Source organism: Podarcis erhardii (genome assembly GCF_964252035.2).
Source record: "Podarcis erhardii genome assembly, chromosome: 3".
NCBI classification, from domain to species: domain Eukaryota; kingdom Metazoa; phylum Chordata; class Lepidosauria; order Squamata; family Lacertidae; genus Podarcis; species Podarcis erhardii.
Window position 1 is genome coordinate 93,417,011 of NC_138507.1, and position 20,660 is coordinate 93,437,670.

The 20,660-nt window shown below is 43.2% G+C and overlaps 1 protein-coding gene across 2 annotated transcripts in view; it reads left to right on the top strand.

Annotated features, from left to right (window-relative positions):
- The window catches only part of TP53BP2 (tumor protein p53 binding protein 2), a 65,588-nt gene that overhangs the window by 37,312 nt on the left and 7,616 nt on the right, over positions 1-20,660 (top strand). For both annotated transcript variants that reach the window (XM_081857778.1, XM_081857779.1), the window contains exons 3-15: positions 2,355-2,468; positions 3,570-3,649; positions 5,372-5,473; positions 6,312-6,486; positions 7,865-8,046; positions 8,392-8,556; positions 8,947-9,184; positions 11,046-11,174; positions 11,980-12,134; positions 13,804-14,287; positions 16,155-16,933; positions 19,869-20,006; positions 20,216-20,349. In XM_081857778.1, the coding sequence (XP_081713904.1) occupies positions 2,355-2,468; positions 3,570-3,649; positions 5,372-5,473; positions 6,312-6,486; positions 7,865-8,046; positions 8,392-8,556; positions 8,947-9,184; positions 11,046-11,174; positions 11,980-12,134; positions 13,804-14,287; positions 16,155-16,933; positions 19,869-20,006; positions 20,216-20,349 (2,875 nt within the window). The remainder of the gene's footprint in view (positions 1-2,354; positions 2,469-3,569; positions 3,650-5,371; positions 5,474-6,311; positions 6,487-7,864; positions 8,047-8,391; positions 8,557-8,946; positions 9,185-11,045; positions 11,175-11,979; positions 12,135-13,803; positions 14,288-16,154; positions 16,934-19,868; positions 20,007-20,215; positions 20,350-20,660) is intronic.

Sequence of the window (20,660 nt, forward strand, 5' to 3'; positions counted from 1 at the left end):
TTTTTTAAAATGCTGGGGGTGGGAAGAAAAGCCCTTGTCCCCCCCCAGCCTTCAGAAGAGGTCGGGGGACAGACTGTCCCCCGACCTGGTCTGAAGGCGGTTTCCATAGGAACGCATTGATTGATTTTCAATGCATTCCTATGGGAAACCGTGCTTCGCAAGACGAAAAACTCGCAAGACGAAAAAACTTGCGGAACGAATTAATTTCGTCTTGCGAGGCACCACTGTATAGGTTTTTTTATCTTGCCTGTAATTTAGATAGAATATGGTGGGAAGATTTTTTTTTTTTTAAAGTTTCAGCCAGGGGTGCCAGCAGGGCATTATTTTCTAAATAAGTGCTGTATTTCTTTTCATCTAAAAAGTTCCTCCCTTCTAAAATAACAATTAAAAAGACTTCCTTTTTAAATTTATGTAACTAAATAGAGCTGTACAGTTGTACCTTGGTTGACAAACGACTTGTGACTTGGAACGTTTTGGCTCCAGAACACCGCAAACCCGGAAGTGATTGTTTTGGTTTGCGAATGTTCTTTGGAACCCGAACGTCCGTCATGTCTTCCAATTGGCTGCAGGAAGCTCCTGCAGCCAATCAGAAGGCACACCTTGGTTTACAAACATTTTGGAATTCGAATGGACTTCCGGAACGGATTCCGTTCGACTTCTGAGGTATTAGGATTGTGTGACAGACATGTTATCAAAAAAATATTGACTGGATCCTAGTGAAGTAGTACTACAGCTCATGGTCAACTTGGCAGCTTAAGCCAGAGTTAAACAAAGCCAAAGTTTCCTTCCATACCAGATGAAGCAACATGTAATGTGTACAAAGCTTAATGAATTGACACCATGGTACCATCCATTAGATTTACTCAAACCTGTCCCCTGAACTGAGACAATGGATATTCCTGTCACTGTTGCTCCATTAGGGCTCCATGCGGTAGGATTCAGTTGCATAGGGGGATAGGAAGTTGCATTATGCAGAGTGTGACCATTAATCCATCTAACTCTGTATTGCCTACACTGACTGGCAGTTGCTCTCCAGGATTTCTGACACAATTCCTTCCCAGCCCTACCTGGAGATGCTTGAGTTTGAACCTTGGACCTTCTGCACGTAAAACTGGTGTTCTGTTTTTTCCTGCACTGCAATGGGTAACGAGGAATTTCTAAACTGGAAATGCTAAGCTTCTGTTTAGGGTTCAGCAATGAGAAATGGAAGCCTTGTGCAACATGTTTGCAGTGTTCACTTGTACCCTACTTTCAGCCTGAAACTGGACTTCAAGGCAGAAATGTTCAAGACAGATTTGAACTGAAAAGGCTGTTTCTATAAGTTTAAGGTCAAATTGGGGGGGAAAGAAATCTGTACACAGCTCTCCATAAGCTGGACCTTTTTCTCTCCAAACACTTTCTGTTACCTGAAGTTCATTGCTAAATGGGTGCATAGAAAGCATAGCAGAGGCATATTCTTTTAAGAGTATTTTGCTTAATCCTTTAAGTCTGCTCCAGCTTTGTGTCTGTAACATGAACATTTTTAAGCAAGATGCACTGAGTTGATGATAAGTGTACACAAATAATTAAGCTACATGAAAAAATAGCACCCTGAGAATTCAAGAGGATGAGATATTAAAACAGAATACAGTGGTACCTCTAGTTAGGAACTTAATTCATTCCGGGGTCCGTTCTTAACCTGAAACTGTTCTTAACTAGAGGCGTGCTTGCTGCCACTGCGCCACCATCACACAATTTCCGTTCTCATCCTGGGGCAAAGTTCTCAACTTGAGGTAACTCTTCCAGGTTAGCAGAGTTTGTAACCTGAAGCGTTTGTAACCTGAGGTGTTTGTAACTCGAGGTACCACAGTATGCTGACATATTTGGCACATGGGCGCATTTGCAAACCGCAGAAGCTGCCATCACACTCACTGCAACAAAGCACACACCACATCCTATTTTCTGCAGTTAGAATGCTTCTTTAAAGCCAGATTTCAGCAGAAGGTGAGGCATCTGCGTCTGCATGTGTACCCAGAGCTGCTACACTGGCGACTTCTGAGATGTGTCTTGCCCATGTGTGTTGCTGTATTTCTTGGTAAAAGGGACATAGCTGTTCTCTATCAAGTTCTCTGGTTTGTTAGGAAAGCATTTCCCTGTTCTCCTTCCACCCTTTTAAAGACTGCTTTCCCGTGATTCAAAAGGGACATAACTCAGTGTGGATGAACTCTGCAACTTTTGAATAGGAGGCTGTGATGGATACACTGCAAATACACCTTTAGTTCATCACATAAAATATCCTATGGAGGCAGGTTTTGTTTATTACCTTACTACTGAAAGTGAGAGAATATAGTGAGAACTTGCTCTGTATCTTTCAGAGCGCCCTGTAGCTGACAACGAGCGCATGTTGGATCTTCTGCAGCGTCATGGAGTCCAGAGAAATGAAGTTAGGTTCTTTCTTCGCCATGAGCGGTCTCCTAATCGAGAAGCTGGTGAGTGTTAATTCTACTTTTTTGAGTGCAAGCCCAGTGTGAAACTTTGGAGAGGGTGCAGTGGCTCTTCATGCAAGTTCCTTTAACCTAAATTAGGGGTGGGGAACTGGGTTTGACTGGCGTGCAGGCTCCTGAACCTCCATAGGTCCTTTTGAGAGGTGGGACATGACACGAGACGAAGCATTTGCCATCATGGTTTGAAATCACACTGACCGGGCAAATACCCAAGGCTTTGCTGATGCTACTAATGGGTGTTGCTTGCAAACCTGCTTTCGACAGGGAGTTATGTAATTACCTACCTCACACCCGACATAGTTAGGACCTCTCTTGGCCTTAATTAGGCCTACTGGCTGTAGACTCCCCACTGGTGGCTTAGATGTATTGGACACCCAGCTGTGTGGAAGGCGGAAGTGCAGCAGAATATAAAGCTCCCAGGATTGTGTGATGAAAATCTCCTTTAGAGGCACATTAATGCTTTTGCCAGCTGAATAAATGTAGCATTCCATACTTGCTTCTTGTTGAATTCAGTGATGCAGTGACTTCAGAAACCACAATTTCTTTTTCTTAATTCATGTCTATTCTTCATGTTCTTTACTGATTAATCAGGAAGCCCCTTCGGCTGGTTTGGTTGGCTAGGACATGTGTTTGACTTTTTGTCACAATTGCAAGCTAACTATGGTGCAATGAAGCTAAAGGATCCTTGTTTCACAGACCAGTCCCTTAATTGTGCCTTAAATGTTGAGTTCATGCAAACCATTTATTTGGCCTGCTGCTATTTTTTAAATATATATAACTTGTCCACTTTAATTTTCATGAAAAAGGTACCTCTTGTTTCTCTTCTCTTGTCCCCTGCATATCTGACAAGGTTAATACATTTATTGCACAGGCAGCATTTTGTATGGCAGGGCTGCTGCTGTTGTGCTTACATTGATTTTCAAGTGTTGTTGGATGACTTTGTACCAAGTCTGAAACTGCAAACCTGCTTGTTTCTTCATTTCCTCCTCCCAACCTTGTAGAGAGGTAGTTTATATTAAAAGCATTCTTCTTTTTTAAAAAACTACTTACCTTCTCCCCCCTCCCCCTCCACTTCATACTTAAAAGGGAGCGGACCAAGAGTGCAAGATCCAGGCTTGAAGAGAAATGGTGTAAAAATGCCCGGTGAGCGGAGAATAGAGAATGGAGTAAGTATTGAGCATAAAACTACTTAAATGCAATCAAGGAAATAATTTCCTTTTGGTTTACAAATTTATTTTTTCTCCAAAACACCTAATGATGAAATTAGAAATATTTATACGACTTCCACGGTCAGTTCTTATATTAGTTAATAGGTTCAATCACAGAATACTACCCGGTCTCTGAAGGGATTTCACTTTGTGATGAGATCTCTCTGTATTTTGTTACTATTTTTTGAAGAAAAGCATGTAAATTCTCCTTATGTGAAGTCTAGATTGAGGAATCTCAAACTGGCTGCAAAAAGCAGGAGGCGGGGAGCCCTCTTGCCAGTTAGAAATATGTGACCAGTCTGCTCTGTATTTGTTTGGGGGGGGGCAACCTCAGCAGAACAGGCTGAGTGTTTTGCCCAAGGTTTCATGTTCCAAGCCTCCCAAGAAGTTATGTGGGAACCAGTTGCTTTAATAGCCACTGTGTAGTATAAAGTGTGAGGCTTCCTGACATTACTGGTATCAATTCAACCTTTTCAAAAGCCCACAGAGGTCACCAATCCTCAAAGTATTTACTAGTCTGTCAAGAAGTCAGTAGCTTGCATTTCCATGCTGGCCACGAAGAAAAGAAGCTAGCTCCTTCACAACCAGCATGGAAATTCAAGCTCCTGGGCTCTTAACAGGTAAAAAGAAAAAAAAGGGTGCCTTCTGACATTGGGAGCTGGCAGGGATGTGATGACCTGTCCCTCCTCTACCTGCCTGCACTCTCATTTTCATGGTATTCATGGTCACAAAGTTGTTTATGGCTACCTGGCAAATTGTATCTTGGGAATTGAGAAAATGGTCCTTAATTTTAAAAAGTTAGAAGTTTAACATATTTAGACTATGTGAGAGGGGTGGGATAGACATGTGTCAAAAAGAGGTTCAAAGATTCTCTCAAGGCAAATCTTAAAAAAAAGTAGTATAAATACCGACAATTGGAGAACAGCCTTTACCAAAGGTGTCATGGGTTTTGAAGATGCCTGAACTCAGGACGAAAGGGAGAAACACACTAAGATGAAGGCACACTTGGCAAATCCTCACCATGATCAACTCCTGTCCGGAAACCTATGTCTCCACTGTGGAAGGACGTGTGGATCCAGAATCAGCCTTCACAGTCACTTAGGGACTCATTGTTAAAACCGTGCTTATGGAAGACAATATTCCTTGGCAAAGAAGAAGAAGAGACATGTGCCCAGTATAATGATGTTCTTCGAACCTTTGCTGGATAGGTTTTTCTTGATGCTCACCATGTTTGGGATCTGAAAAAATTGTCTTTCACACTCCAAAATCAGTTCCTATGTGTTTGTGTTGTGTCATTGCCTGAACATTGCCTACAGCATGTGGCTTGACTCTGTTGTTGGGGTTGTGCACCTGCTTCTGACTTGTGGTGCTCTGTGGATCAGGATTGAGCAAATTGATGTCTGGATTCTATTAGTTTGAGTTGGAGGTTGAACATAGATGACCCCTGTGTACCTTCTGGTTTGGTGATTGTCCAGAATGCACTGGAACAAAAGTATGCTAGTAGCCTGTTTATATCTTCTTCAGTAGTCCTTGCTTTTTACCTTCCACCATGTCTCCAAAATGGTACAGCAATCAGGCCTTTAATTCTGAAGCCAGATGGGCAATGTACTATATAGACTTCAGCACAACAGTATGCTTATACCAAACTCTTACATATATATATATATTTAATTACCGAAGGTCAATGCTCCTCGGATGGATATGACTCTAGGTGAATTGCAGGAAATGGCATCACGTCAACAGCAACAAATAGAGGCCCAACAGCAAATGCTGGCTAACAAGGTTTGTTGAAATAAGTTTTCCCCCCTGTAAAAATTACCTATGAATAAAAAAGTATGAGAAAAGCAGCTTCTAAAAAATGTGAATTTTGTAAAGCGCTAAATATTAAAAGTGGCATCCTTGGATTTCTTCAAACAGACTGTTTTGGGGGCAAACAAGTTAGTTACTGTGGACTGAGAGCTGTGCCTTAATTTGGCCATGACCACCTTCAGTGCCAAATGTTATGTGTTCTTTTTGAATATATCATATATGTGTTAGGAAATCCTGTGGTTTCCTGAAAAGTTGCTAGAGTTCTGAACTGGGAAGATCGGTTATTGAAGGCATGCGTTTCTAAAAGAGGGTTTGCTCACCAAATTGAGGGCCAAATAAAATGTTGCTGGGGAATTTAAGTTGAAGACCTAAGCTCTTTTTAAAAAGAGAATTGCAGTGTTTTTGTCTCCAGCCTTTTCCTTGGAAGCCATTTTTAATGGTATAAATTGCTGTGGCTGGAGGAAAATATGGAAACCCTAAACTATTTGTTTAGCTTTGTACACTCATCTTCCTTTGTACACTCATCTTCCTACACGGCTACCTATCTGTAAAAGCTACTGGAAGGAATTTTTTTATTTTGTTTTGACCATGGCAGACCAACACGGCTACCTATCTGTAACTCATCTTCCTTTAGTTTAGTTGGGTTTTTAAATATTTTTAGTAATTATGTGAACTGCAGTGCTTATTATTGTAATGCACAATGCATAAGGTGAAGTAGGTTTTCTCTGCTCTAGAAATCATATGTCATTAGTATAACACCATTAAGTAGCTTAATCACAATGAGCATAATGCTTGTTCTGTTGACTTGTAGGAGCAGCGGTTAAAATTTCTGAAACAGCAGGACCAGCGGCAGCAACAACAAGCTGCAGAGCAGGAAAAGCTCAAAAGATTAAAAGAAATTGCTGAGAATCAGGAAGCCAAGTTGAAGAAAGTGAGAGCTCTCAAAGGTCACGTGGAACAAAAACGGCTCAGTAATGGGAAGCTAGGTGAGTTGCTAGAGGTTTTTTGGATAACTGGTTTATAGCGTCTGTTTCAAGTTAGTGTTCAGATGTTCCTACATAGAATTGTTTAGATATTGGCTGTATTCTCATATAATGTTGGGTCATGGTTTATTCAACAATTGAGTTGTCTCACAGACAAGCAAACAAGCCATGGCATGTTTCTCCAAAGCATGGTTTGTTTTCCAGCTACTCTTGCCTCATGCCTCTGTAGCTTGGTGGGTATCTAGAGTGGGGTGGGCAAACAAACCATGGTTAAGCAAGGCTTTGTATTGAGGCATAATGCTAAAACACAGTTAAAACAAGCCATGGTTTTTAAACCAACAACAAACTTTCAGTGTGGCAGACCTTGCCTTGTAGAACTGCCTACCTCTAGAGGTTTGGCCTGCCTATCTTTAGACATCATCTGAAAACTCTTGTCTAGACAGTTCAGTGTGATTTCCACATTTTAACCAACCAGTATCCACTGATGTTTTCTCGGTGTTTTTAAATGACATTTTTATTGATACTTTGACTGATTTTATTATATTTGTATGTAGTAAGCCACCTTGATAAAATTTTTGAAAGTGAAGATGATAAATATTTCAATAAACAGACAAATAATATTGATACTGATGTTCTCCCTTGCTTTGATATGGTACATTTTGCAAGTGTATCTTCCCAACTCTGATAAAAAAATTCCTTCCAGTAGCACCTTAAAGACCAACTGAGTTAGTTCTAGGTATGAGCTTTCGTGTGCATGCACACTTCTTCAGATACTTCTTCAGATGCATGCACACGAAAGCTCATACCTAGAACTAACTCAGTTGGTCTTTAAGGTGCTACTGGAAGGAATTTTTTTATTTTGTTTTGACCATGGCAGACCAACACGGCTACCTATCTGTTCCCAACTCTGAATTTTTCTTGTTCCTCCCCAGGCTGTTTCAATGCAGCAAAAAGTGTACTGTAAATGAATTCAGAGGCATACAGTTCAATATCATTTTATAGCTCCCTTACCTAGCAGAAAATTGCTTCAATTCAAACTCTGTGTGGCACTACCTTCTTCAGATCCTAGAACAAAATCTTTCAAATTTGTTCAGGGCTTAAATAATGCACATCTACCTGTCTTCTCCCCCGCTAACCCACAAAAGAGTGAAAAATTTTTTTGATGAAAAAATAGTGTCCAGAAGACCTTTCTTCTGATAAATAAACTATATAAATTCTGAAGCTGATAACTTGATAGCTTGATCAGCTGTCTAGCTTCTGATTGGTGTAACCTTCTTTGAGCTTCTGGTCATATCTTCCCCATTAGCAGCTGCCTTGGAAGCAGCCAACATTTGGTCATCTCTCAGCAACAGCCATTGTGTTCTGTCTTCTTCCTCTGCAGTGGAGGAGATTGAGCAGATGAACAGCTTGTTCCAGCAAAAACAACGAGAGCTGGTACTGGCTGTGTCAAAGGTAGAGGAACTTACTAGGCAGTTGGAGATGCTGAAGAATGGCCGGATTGATGGTTACCATGACAACCAGTCAGCTGTTGCTGAGCTTGACCGACTGTACAAGGAGCTTCAGGTAACTGCAAGACTGCTCTACAGACCTGGAGTAAGGGAGGCGGGCAGGTCACACATTGCCTTGCGAAGGAATTTGCTTTCACCTCTTGTCTCTGACAAAGCCAGAATTGTCCAACCTGCTTAACAGTCAGCATAGTTTGTGTCTTCTGTATTATTCTCAGTGTCGATTATTGTCTACCTGACGCACTTGTGTACAGAAGCAAAGCCCACCCAGAACTTCCATGCGGGCTCCTACCCTTTCAGAACTTTTTTTTTTTAATATAAAAAAATAGTTTCGTGCATCACGGCAACCACCCTGGAAGTTATTTATTTTGCATTCCTAATTTCCCCTCCTGAATGCATTCAGCTGAGGAACAAACTGAACCAGGAGCAGAATGCCAAGCTGCAGCAACAGAGGGACTCTTTAAACAAACGCAACTCAGAGGTGGCAGTTATGGATAAGCGTGTTAATGAGCTGAGGGAACGGCTGTGGAAGAAGAAGGCTGCGCTGCAGCAAAAGGAGAATGTCCCGGTGAGTGCCAGGCACCCCCCCAACCCCCACAAAAACACTACTCTTAACACTGAAGTATTTGCCGAGAAGTATTTGGTGAGAAGTTGCTGAGAAGCTTTGTGTCTGCCATATCCCTAACATTTTCATTGTAGCATGAAAACCGCTTTAAATAATACATTAGCATTAACCTATTTAGTCCTTTATAAAGGGAAGAGCGGTTCCCACACCTTTAGTGCTTTCTTTCCACGAAAGAAAATATATTGTGTATACAGAGCCTATAGTGTGTGTGTGTGTGTGTGTGTGTGTGTGTGTGTGTGTGTGTTCCTGGCCGGGGGGGGGGGGGAGATTCCCCAAAAGATGGATTGTATGGATTGCTTAATTATTTCTTAAATCTTGATGCATCTTGTGTAGGTGTCTCCAGATGGGAATCAGCCACAGCCAGTGGTATCTACTCCAAGCAGAGTGGCAGCTGTTGGTCCTTACATCCAGTCTTCCACCATGCCACGCATTGCCTCAAGGAATGAACTTTTAGTCAAACCAGTCTACCCTGATGGGACTTCAGCCTTGCAAGCCCCTGATGGTCCATTGAAAACGCAGACTCTCCCAAACATGAGAGCTGGGATTCTTTCACAAGTGAAAGCTCCTGGAGGTAACTATATATATATATATCATTATTATTTTCTTCCGGTTTTTATTAATGCAAAGTGTGCTGGTGTTTCCTGTTGTCGCCTGGTCCATATTTTTTTAATCCTTCTGATGCAGAACTTGCTAAGTATAGCATTTAGCCATCTATGTTTAATTTAGCTGTTTGAAAGGAACATTTTTCTTGAAGTAACTAATCTTTTCTCTCTCTGTTTCCTCTAATCACCTTAACTAGGTGAGGGGCAGTGCATTCTATATGGTATTTTCAAGAATAAATGAAATCATAAATGCTAAACAGTGATCATTTAGACATATATTCAAAACACTCACTGCTCAACAAGATTTTTTTAATCTCAGCATTAGTTCCATTTATATCATATGGCAATATCCCATGTTTCTGGCATTAGTGTTTAAGCATAATCCTGAAAATAAGGATTTTATTGGATAATGCTGTATTTGTAAATTGTAAATATTAGAAGCAAGTTGGTTATCCAGAAGAAGAGGCACTGTATAGTTAATTCTGCTTTGTATGGTATTCTTGTTTTGTCTTCAGTGAGCAAGAGTGTTTATGGATTTCAATCTTGCTATTAGAAACACTTTGAGAACCTATTTTTTGTGAAGTGCTTATGAAAGTTGTACAAAATACTCATGTCCCAATATGTACAACTGTTAAAAGAAGACTGTACATGTCTTTGAAATCTTATTTTTGGTGAGCTTGAGCTGATTGGTGTTTTATCCTAGTTTTAAAGTTACATATTTTAATTATAGCATAGAAATAGGATGCATTAATTTTAAATTGTGCATTCTCTCCCTGCCTCTCTCTCAGTAGTCCATTTGCTCAAGCTGTGCTAAGTGTTCTGTGAAAACTGCCTTGTTATTAAGCCTGTGAGATTTGTGAATGTTAGGCTTGCGTTAGGGGAGATTTAATTCACATTCCTCTCTATCTATGAATTCATGTGAGTGGTCTTCAGTGAATTAAGCCTGTTTTAGCGTTCTCTACCTGCAAGAAAAAGGAATTACGACTTTCACTTAGTTATTGTTACAAGGATGATAGATAGCTACTGAGTGTTGTAACGCAATGCATTTTTGTATAAAGGCTACAGCTGCTGCTCCAGAAATTAAGAGATCATATGGAGGCGCCAGATTTGTTGATAGCCGATTATAAATATCAGTTATCAACAGAGTTCTTGTTATGAATTTGTACTGATTTTTAAAAGCAAGTTGTGCTTACCAATACGTAAACCGAGTTTCTGTTTCCGTAAGTGAATTCCTTTTTCTGGGTACTTGTGGGCAGTATCCCTACAAGCTGTGTAATGCTACCAGACCTCACAATCAGTGTAGTCCTTGGTGTTTTCACAGTTCTTTGGATATTGGAAATAATCCCCTGATTGTACACCACCGTGCCTCAATTGCTTCTAATAACGATACTCCTTTCAACAGCAGAGCCCAGTTAACACCAGAGAATCCTGATTTGTCATAATCAGCTAAGCTCAGTCTATATCTTTTGTATCTGGAACATAAATGTGATTCTTCTGTTCTTGAACTAGCATTATTTATTTTCCTTTACTGTCACTGTTTCTGGGGAAAATGCTAACTCAAATTGTGCTAATAATTTAATACTGTAACCGTAATTAACAAATGGGCAAAAGCTAATAGGTCCAGTGAAACATGTCTCCAGCCACACCTATTTCTGACTCCTTGAGTGCTTTTGCCTGGGTAGAATGGGTCATTGATATGTGATAATGCCTCTCGCTTGCCTGGATGAAGAGATAATGTGCATGTATGTGTAGTGTGCCTTGTATTCTGGAGAAGGGGTCCCGTCCCCCCATTTTCCTTCTCCTTATTTTCTCTGTTTCCTTTTACTCCAGGTACTACACCTGCTGGTTCAAAACCTCCACTCGCTATCAGTGACTGGAATAATGCGAGCGCTGGCCATGTTATCAGCCAAGGACTAACTTCCATGGTGACCAAAGCCAACAGTAGCAACGAAGTGCAAGGTAGGTCCGTTTTTATGGGTGTTTCTGCCTCTTTCCAAATTAAGCAGAGTATATCTTTGTAACCCTAATGTTACATAGTGTACTTTAGAGATGATTAACTGCCTGTCACAAAGGTTATTTGCTCTTATTCTGGGTTGGGGTGGCTTCTCTCTCCCAGAATTTTGCTGGTGTGTTTAGTCCAGGGGTCAGCAAACTTTTTCAGCAGGGGGCTGGTCCACTGTCCCTCAGACCTTGTGGGGGGCCAGACTATATTTCGAAAAATAAATAAATAAATAAATAAATAAATAAATTCATATGCCCCGCAAATAACCCAGAGATGCATTTTAAATAAAAGCACACATTCTACTCATGTAAAAACACACTGATTCCTGGACTGTCCGCAGGCCAGATTTAGAAGGCAATTGGGCCAGATCCGGCCCCTGGGCCTTAGTTCGCCTACCCATGAGTCAGCTCAGATGCTTCTCTTCATTTCAGTAGCTCAGGTGGTGGAATGGTTAACCTAATTTCCTAATGGAGCTGTGACAGTTCTCTGTTGATCCCTCTTCAGCTTAATGTTTTGACCCTTAAAGTTGTAACAGGGCTGCTTGCACAGATGGCACTGGCTTCCAACTGGTCTGCTTTATTCGTGGCTGATATTATTATATGACACACACCTGGTCCATTTCTTATGAGAAGACAAGTGTTACTTCATGCAGAATCTTTTTAGCTGAGAAGTGTGCTTTTTTTTAAAAAAAAAAAGGTTTTAGTTTTTTCAAAAGTATTACAAATGCTTACTTCAAATCTAACCTTCCTTTTGTCTTTTTAGTTGGTGAGGGAGATGTTCCTCTTAGAGAAAGGGAGAAAAAAGTACGCCCCTTTTCCATGTTTGATTCTGTTGACTCCAATGGAGCTGTTGGAGTGCCTACAACAGGTACACTGAGAAAAAACCAGAGCAGTGAAGACCTTCTGCGAGACGGCCAGGTATTTGGACGTATAGTGCCTTTTGAGTTGCAATGTGCTCTCCAAGCATGCTTGAGAAGCCTCTAAATCCATGTGCTACTGTGAACAGCGGTCATGAATTTATGCTAAACGTCTCAGTCTCTTGTTAGCTAGTATGATCTGCTGGGCATAATTAAAAACTTGATTTTAGATGAGCCAAAGATTCAGTGGCGTTTTTTGGCATATAATAACCACTCCCTTCTGTTCTCAACCTGTAAAAACTAGGATTGATAACAACAACAAAAAAGGCTCCTTTACAGGCTGGCGGTTCCTTACATGATTGAGAAGGGAAATTGTACCACCTGTCTACAGGGGCAAGGGAGGGAAAGGAAATATTTAAAAGAAGATTGTAGAAATATGAGAGAACCCCAGTAGTGCAGTTAGGTAATTTTAGTCTCTGGACTTAATAGTCTTCACCGGGTATATCACTTTTTATGGCAACGTGCATTTATTTTAATTAACAAATACCCCATAACACAGTTCTCCAGGCAGTGTGTTATCTGACCTGCTTCAAAATGAAGCATGTCATTTGAGGGGGTTGCTCCTGTTTTGTTTTGTTTTACTGTTCATTAAGGCCCTGGACATTTGCTAAAAGATCTTCCCTGATGGCGATTTGGTGCATCTCATTTTAGTCTTTGGGTGGAGCCGATGTCAGATGCTGCCTCTTACATATCTGCTACCAACTTCAGAACTGAGAAATAATTGGAAAGTTATCAAAAGTTATATTGGAAATGGGAAAGTTATACTGTGAAAGTGTACCTCCTTAAGCTATACAATTCATGTTCAGGATTAGAAGTTGGTAATCTTAATAATTATTCATAAAGGAAACAGTTTATAAGAAGTAAATAAGGAGGCCAGATACAGAAAGGAAGTCTTTTATTTTGTTGTTTGTATTGTTGTATGTTATGTTCACGTTTAACGAAGGTGGATTTGTGTATTGGGGGTGGGGGGCTTGTGTTGTAAATAAAATTCCAATAAAAATTTAAAAATAAAAAGGAGGTAGTAATAACTTGGCGTAAGCAAAGGTAAAGTTAGTCCTGACAGTTAGGTCCAGTCTCAGACGACTCTGGGGTTGTGCGCTCATTTCGCTCTATAGGCCGAGGGAGCTGGCGTTTGTCCGCAGACAGTTTCCAGGTCATGTGGCCAGCATGACTAAGCCACTTCTAGCATGACTAAGCCGCTTCTGGCGAAGCCAGAGCAGCGCACGGAAATGCCGTTTACCTTCCCGCCAGAGCGGTACCTATTTATCTACTTGCACTTGACGTGCTTTCGAACTGCTAGGTGGGCAGGAGCTGGGACCAAACAACGGGAGCTCACCCTGTCGCGGGGATTCGAACCGCCGACCTCCTGATCGGCAGGCCCTAGGCTCAGTGGTTTAGACCAGTGTTTCCCAACCTTGTGCCTCCAGGTGTTTTTGAACTACAACTCCCATCATCCCTGACTAGCAAGACCAGTGGCAAGGGATGATGGGAATTGTAGTCCAAAAACACCTGGAGGCACAAGGTTGGGAAACACTGGTTTAGACCACAGCGCCACCCATGCAAACTCGTGTGTCTTTGATTTGCTGTTCTACAGCAGTTTGGCTTCTCCTTTGACCCCATCACTCTTAGAATAGATTTTCTATTTTCCTGACAATTGTTTTCTCTTACAGACTGGCACTAAAAATGTGGCAAAAGTGCCGCCACCTGTTCCCACCAAACCAAAACAGATAAACTTACCTTACTTTGGCCAAGCTGGTCAGCTGCCTTCTCCAGATGTTAAGCCTGATGGTAATATCCAGAAGCTGCCTCTGACAATTGCTGCTGCAGGAAACAAGCAGAAGCCACCAACCCAGCTAACTCCACCAGCATCTCAGCAGGCCCAGCAAAAGATCTGTGTGTCTCCAAGTGGCCTTCCTGCTAATCCGGACCTGACTCTTCTCAAGCAAGAGAGTCCTCCTGCGGCAGCTGTGAGGCCTTTCACCCCTCAGCCAGCGAAAGAGGCTCCCCCGCCACCTTTCCGAAAGCCGCAGACGGTTGCCGCAAGTTCAATCTATAGCATGTACACAAAGCAGCAGACTCCTGGGAAGAACTTCCAACAGGCAGTGCAGAGTGCACTGACAAGGGCACAGACCAGAGGACCCCATTTTCCAAGTGGTGAGCATTTGGTTTCACTTTGCTTTTCCAAAGCATGTCCTGCATTACCGAGGAAACTTAGATTCTCTAAAGGGGTGTTGGGCGGGGGGGGGGGGGAGAGGAAGAGGCCACAGGATGAGAAGTCACTGCGAACCCAAGTGAGAATTCAGAGAGCCAGTATGTCTTTAAATAACCTGTTCAAGTTACACCAGTTTGCTCATATTTTCGGTGGGATCTAGAACAAGTTAGTGGTGCTTAAGCTCCTGGGAAGATCAGTATGGAAAGCTAGTAAAGTGGTAACGTAACATTTCCTTCCTGAAGGGTTTATTCCCCCTCCCCAATAACTCTACAAATAAAATGTCCAAATTAAACTTATAATGTACGGCGCTTTCATATATGTTCATTCTGCTACAATGAAGTAATCAGTATTGATGTGTTGCTTTTCATTTCATATTGATTACACAATATAAAATAAAAAATGTCATTCCCTCTTAATACTCAAGTGGGGGTGGTTTGTTTGTTTGTTTGTTTGTTTGAAAGATGTGTGCTGTCAGGTGCAGATCTGAGTGACCCCCGTTTCTCCTAGAACTCTGCCGTGTAGCTCAGTGGGGGAGAAATAACTGCCCTTCCTACGCTTGTATTGCTCAGATTCAGGGATTCCTGCCTTTTGAGCCTCTGTCAAAGAGCATTCTATAGTACTCTGTAGTGTTCTATAGTGTTACATTGCTTCTCTTTAGGCCTAACACGACTCCAGCTGGAATTGGAACACTGTTGCCCAGTGCTAGGTTTAGGACTGACCAAATACAGTGGTGCCTCGCAAGACGAAATTAATTCGTTCCGCAAGTTTTTTCGTCTTGCGAGTTTTTCGTCTTGCGAAGCACGGTTTCCCATAGGAATGCATTGAAAATCAATCAATGCGTTCCTATGGAAACCGCCTTCAGACCAGGTCCGGGGACAGTCTGTCCCCCGACCTCTTCTGAAGGCTGGGGGGGGGGGAACAAGGGCTTTTCTTCCCACCCCCAGCATTTTAAAAAACCCCGGGACAGCAGAGGACTTCTCCGCTGTCCCGGGGTTTTTTAAAATGCTGGCGGGCGGCAGCGAAGGTTTTGCTGCCGCCCGGCAGCATTTTAAGATCGCCCCGGACAGCGGACTTCTCCGCTGTCCCGGGGCGATTTTAAAGCCCCCGGGAAGGCAGGCGGGGGGGGGGAGCAAAGACTTTCGCCCCCCGCCAGCCTTCAGAAGAGGTCCAGGACCTCTTCTGAAGGCCGGCGAGGTGCGAAAGTCTTTGCTCCCCCCCCCCGCCTGCCTTCAAAAGCCGTCCGGGATAGCGGGAAGCGCTTCCCTGCTATCCCGGACCGCTTTTAAAATGCTGGCGGTGGGGAGCAAAGCCTTTCGGCCCCCGCCGGACTTCCTGGACCTCTTCTGAAGGCCGGGGGGGGGGGAAGGCTTTGCTCCCCACCGCCAGCATTTAAAAGAGGTCCCCGGAGATTTCCCTATGGGCTTTCTTCTTGCGAAGCAAGCCCATAGGGAAATTCGTCTTGCGAAGCGCCTCAAAAAATGGAAAACCCTTTCGTCTAGCGGGTTTTCCGTCTTGCGAGGCATTCGTCTTGCGGGGCACCACTGTAGTGATACCTCAGAGTACAACACTTAGGCTGGGAGAGCACCATATTTTTGTTGCAGGTCCCCTACTTCTACATGCTTTTAATCATATTTATATGAAAAAATTTTTGGTCATATTAGCAATTTTGATACAAACACGCTGGATTTGTGTTGATAAGTCTCATGTTGAAAAGTCTCACCTGTGTAAAGTTTGTGCTCGTAGGTTTTGCATTTCCCTGTTCTTGCTGCCAAACTATTTACGGCTTCCTTTTTCTGATTTGTTCCTCAGTGTATGGAAAGCCAGTTATTGCTGGAGCCGGTCCCCCAAATCAACAGCAGCAGGCTGAGAATATTTATTCAACTACTCAAGGCAAGCCAGGCAGTCCAGAACCTGAAATGGAGACTACAGCTTCAGCCAGTGAAAATAATGAAACGGAGCGTATTCCTCGTCCACTCAGCCCAACAAAGCTGTTGCCTTTCTTGTCAAATCCTTACAGAAATCAAAGTGATGCAGATCTGGAAGCCCTTAGGAAGAAGCTATCCAACGCCCCAAGACCACTGAAGAAGCGTAGTTCTATTACTGAGCCAGAGGGTCCTAATGGCCCCAATATTCAAAAGCTCTTGTACCAGAGAACAACTCTGGCTGCTATGGAGACTATCTCTGCCCCATCCTACCCATCGAAGCAAACTTCCGTAGCTGCCGCTGAAAACTCAGCGGAAATCCCAAACCCTTATTTAAGCACAGAAGTGGCCAAAGAGTTAGTTCCTCCTTCACCTGAGCCAACTATTGCAGAAGAGGCAGAAACGCCAAATGCCGACCAGAATGCAGGGCCTCTTCCTCCGTCAGGCCTAGAGAGCGTTCCTGAGGGGATTTCTGACGACGTCGCCCTCGCTCCGCCTGAAATGGAAGAACCGAATCTGGACGTTCCCTTGCCCATAGACATGTACATGGAGGAGTACCCGCCCTACCCACCGCCTCCCTACCCTTCAGGAGAACCAGAGAGTTTGGGAGAGGACTCGTTCAGCATGCAACCTCCCGAAGTCACGGGGCAGTTCTCTTTGCCACCTGTAAGTAAAAACAGTTCGTCTTGGTTGTTTTAGGCACTTAACACTGAGGTGGTATATTGTGATGCTTCTCTGTAGACCAGGTGACGCAGGTCTGATGATTGCCCACCACACATTGCCGTGATGCATTATCTTTTAATTTCATTTGGTGGAAGCCCTGTTCCAACTCAAGTAAGGGAAAGATGTGCCTCGCTGTGTCCAGTGAATTGCTGTTCTTATTGCAGAACAAGTTTTAATTGTGATTCTTCGATACACCCACGGTAGAAGCCGCTTTATGTAGCATCTCCTCTTGAAGCAGGTGTTAGGTTAATAATATTGGATATCCTCAGTGATGTTTCTGGGTCATCTTGTTGGAAATGCAAGCTACTAGGGAATAGTAAAGGTGAGAACCCGGAAGCATGCAAATGAGCTTCTTCATTCCTGCCCCTTTTCTTGCCAGCTTGCACATGGCAAGTCAGTTTGCTCCCTCAGAACCTTATTTGCTCCTGCATCCCACAATTATTTTTGCCACCTCTGTCTCTTTGGCTGAATATTTGACTATGTTCTGTTTGAGATTCGTTCTGGTATAGTCTTGTTAATGGCGTCCCTTCGTGTGTTACAAGAAGGTTGAAGCACAAAAATTTGTCATAGACCATTAGTTTGGAATGGGACACGGCTGGTGCTGTGGGTTAAGCCACTTTGCCTAGGACTTGCTGATCAGAAGGTCGGAGGTTTGAATCCCCGCAGCGGGTTGAGCTCCCGTTGCTCGGTCCCTGCTCCTTCCCACCTAGCAGTTCAAAAGCACGTCAAAGTGCAAGTAGATAAGTAGGTACCACTCCGGTGGGAAGGTAAACAACATTTCTGTGCGCTGCTCTGGCTCGCCAGAAGCGGCTTAGTCATGCTGGCTACGTGACCCGGAAGCTGTACGCCGGCTCCCTCGGGCATTAAAACGAGATGAGTGCCGCAACCCCAGAGTCGGTCACGACTGGACCTAATGGTCAGGGGTCCCTTTACGTTTTATTTGTTTGGAATAGAGGGGAAAGATCTCCAAATTCCTTGCTACACAGTTTTCATAGTCTAGGCTAGTTTGTTACCAGGGCCTGGACATACTGGACATTAATAATGCACTCCCAGAACGTGTTTTGCTTTGTGCCAGTTTTGAGTTGGTTGCCTGTGCAACTAATATCTTGTGAAAGGAGGCATGGGTTGTTGGAATTCTAGCCATTAGGATGTTTCAAAGTTTGGCATTCTGTTGATTCTAGAGTAGTTGAAGAGAAGACGACATTGTGAGTCACGTCCTCCTCCCTTTTCACTATGCGCTGATGTCAGATTTGTAATGTATTCAGGTGGCACATGCAGTGCTCATTGGCAGCTGTTGCCCCACCCTTTTCACACAATGTGCCTTTGTCACATATCCTGTCTCTGTGCGCTGTGCTCATACACAAGTCTCCGTTTCTTCTTTTTTACCCCACTTGGCATCTCCCACACTTTTGGGCCAGCTTCAACATTCATTCCTCCCACAGTTTTTGCCCTGCTGCTTTAAATCATCTAGCATGTTTTGGGACTGGATATAACTGCCCCTTGGAACTGCTATTTGAGCTGTGCCAGCATTATGTTAATAAGTAACCCCAGTCTAGCAACGTTGGTATTGACTGGTATTAATTGTGTACACACCCACCCACCCACCCACCCACCCACACACCCACACCAGTTTTTGCAAGAAAGTAGATTCTGCAAAGAAGAGAAGAGTCACCCTCCTCTCTCCTGTGGTGTGAATTGAACAAAAATAAACATGGTTCTTTTTTATCCTGACATTTAATAAAATTTACATATGCCTCTGAATAGTGTTTATTGCTGCTTCTCAACCAGCTGGGGATATCTGGTTACGAAATAAGTACTGAACACAGAAATCCTGAGTCCCTTCCAACTTTTTGGTTCTGTGATAGCGTGGCAGGATCTGAGCTGTATTTCAAGCAGCCAGGTCCCAATGGGCACAGGGTCTAAATCAGGGGTCAGCAAACTTTTTCAGCAGGGGGCCGGTCCACTGTCCCTCAGACCTTGTGGGAGGCTGGACTATATTTTGAAAAAAAAAAATGAATGAATTCCTATGCCCCACAAATAACCCAGAGATGCATTTTAAATAAAAGGACACATTCTACTCATGTAAAAACACGCTGATTCCCGGACCATCTGTGGGACGGATTTAGAAGGCGATTGGGCCGGATCCAGCCCCCGGGCCTTAGGTTGCCAACCCATCGTCTAAATGGATCCCTTGACTCTTCCCTTTCCACCTCAAACCACAGTCATTCTTCTTGGCCCCACCCCTTCAGACTAAAAGACATTTTGATGAATATGGCAAACTCCCTGTGGCCAAAGAAAAACATACATGGTAACTTTTTATTTGGCTTTGTTTGATTGTGTCTTTATCCCTCTGCTTCTTCTCGGCACCCTTTGTACCTTGCTTCTGCTTTCCTCATTCCAGCCATAATCTGGCATATATCGGTTAGTAGAGCATGAGACTCCTCATCTCAGGGTTGTGGGTTCAAGCCCCACATTGGGCAAAAGATTCCTTCATTTGCAGGGGGTTGGACTAGATGACCCTCATGGTCCCTTCCAGGTCTACAATTCTATGATTATGGCAGCGACTCCCTATTGTTCACATTGCTGTGCTTCTCCCTTTCTCGAAACCGCTTGGACGTGGTTTACTGATAACAATGGTTACATTTGGGAAATATTTCCGAGGGTGGAGTATGCAAACTTCTTTTTATCCAATTGAGGCGTTTCTTTTTATCAAATTGAGATTTTCAGCACAATACTACTATTGTTTATTGTAAATCAAAGCTTTTAGATTCCCAAGGAGATGGAATTGTGCTAATTGTATCAGTTTTTAATCATTTTGCATTTTTTTTCCCATTGCAAAAAGCTCCTACAAACTACTTTGCCGTCTTTTCCTCTCCAGGGCAAGAGGACCAATTTGCGCAAAGTTGGCTCAGACAGGATTGCCCATGGAATGCGAGTGAAATTCAACCCCCTTGCTTTGCTTCTTGATTCCTCTCTTGAAGGAGAATTTGACCTTGTTCAGCGGATCATCTACGAGGTATGAATTCCATGTTTCCCCATATTGAGGGCTAAAGCTGCATGAATTCTTGGTTGCAGCCATTCAAGAAACGGTATAGGAGAGCTCCACGTTTGAACACTTTCAGATGGTAGTAGAGTTACACCAACAAACTGGGGTGTATGAAAAGGCACTGGGATTAATGGAAATCTTAAACTTAGCACCCAGTGTCTCTCTTTCTCTCTCTACAGGTTGAAGATCCCAGCTTGCCCAATGATGAGGGCATCACTGCACTTCACAATGCTGTGTGTGCTGGCCATACAGAGATCGTGAAATTCCTTGTCCAGTTTGGTGTCAACGTAAATGCTGCAGATAGTGATGGATGGTAAGGACAATTTTTGGCTTCTTAACAGAGCATTCCAACCTGACGGTTCTTACGCTGTTCAGGTTAGCGTTCAGATATGACAATCCCACTAATATTGCTGCTTTTCTTGTGTTTTCTGTTCCGTTTCCTGGAGGGGAGGAGTGGGTACCAGTCGGACAGAATAGTTGGTGGTCTGAACAGCTCTGGAATGAAGCTCTGGGTCAGACTTTTGTCTTCTGTCTAAACCAGTGTTTCCCCAACCCTTGGGTCTCCAGCTGTTTTTTCAGGCTGCAATTCCCATCATCCCTGACTGCTGGTCTTGCTAGCCAGGG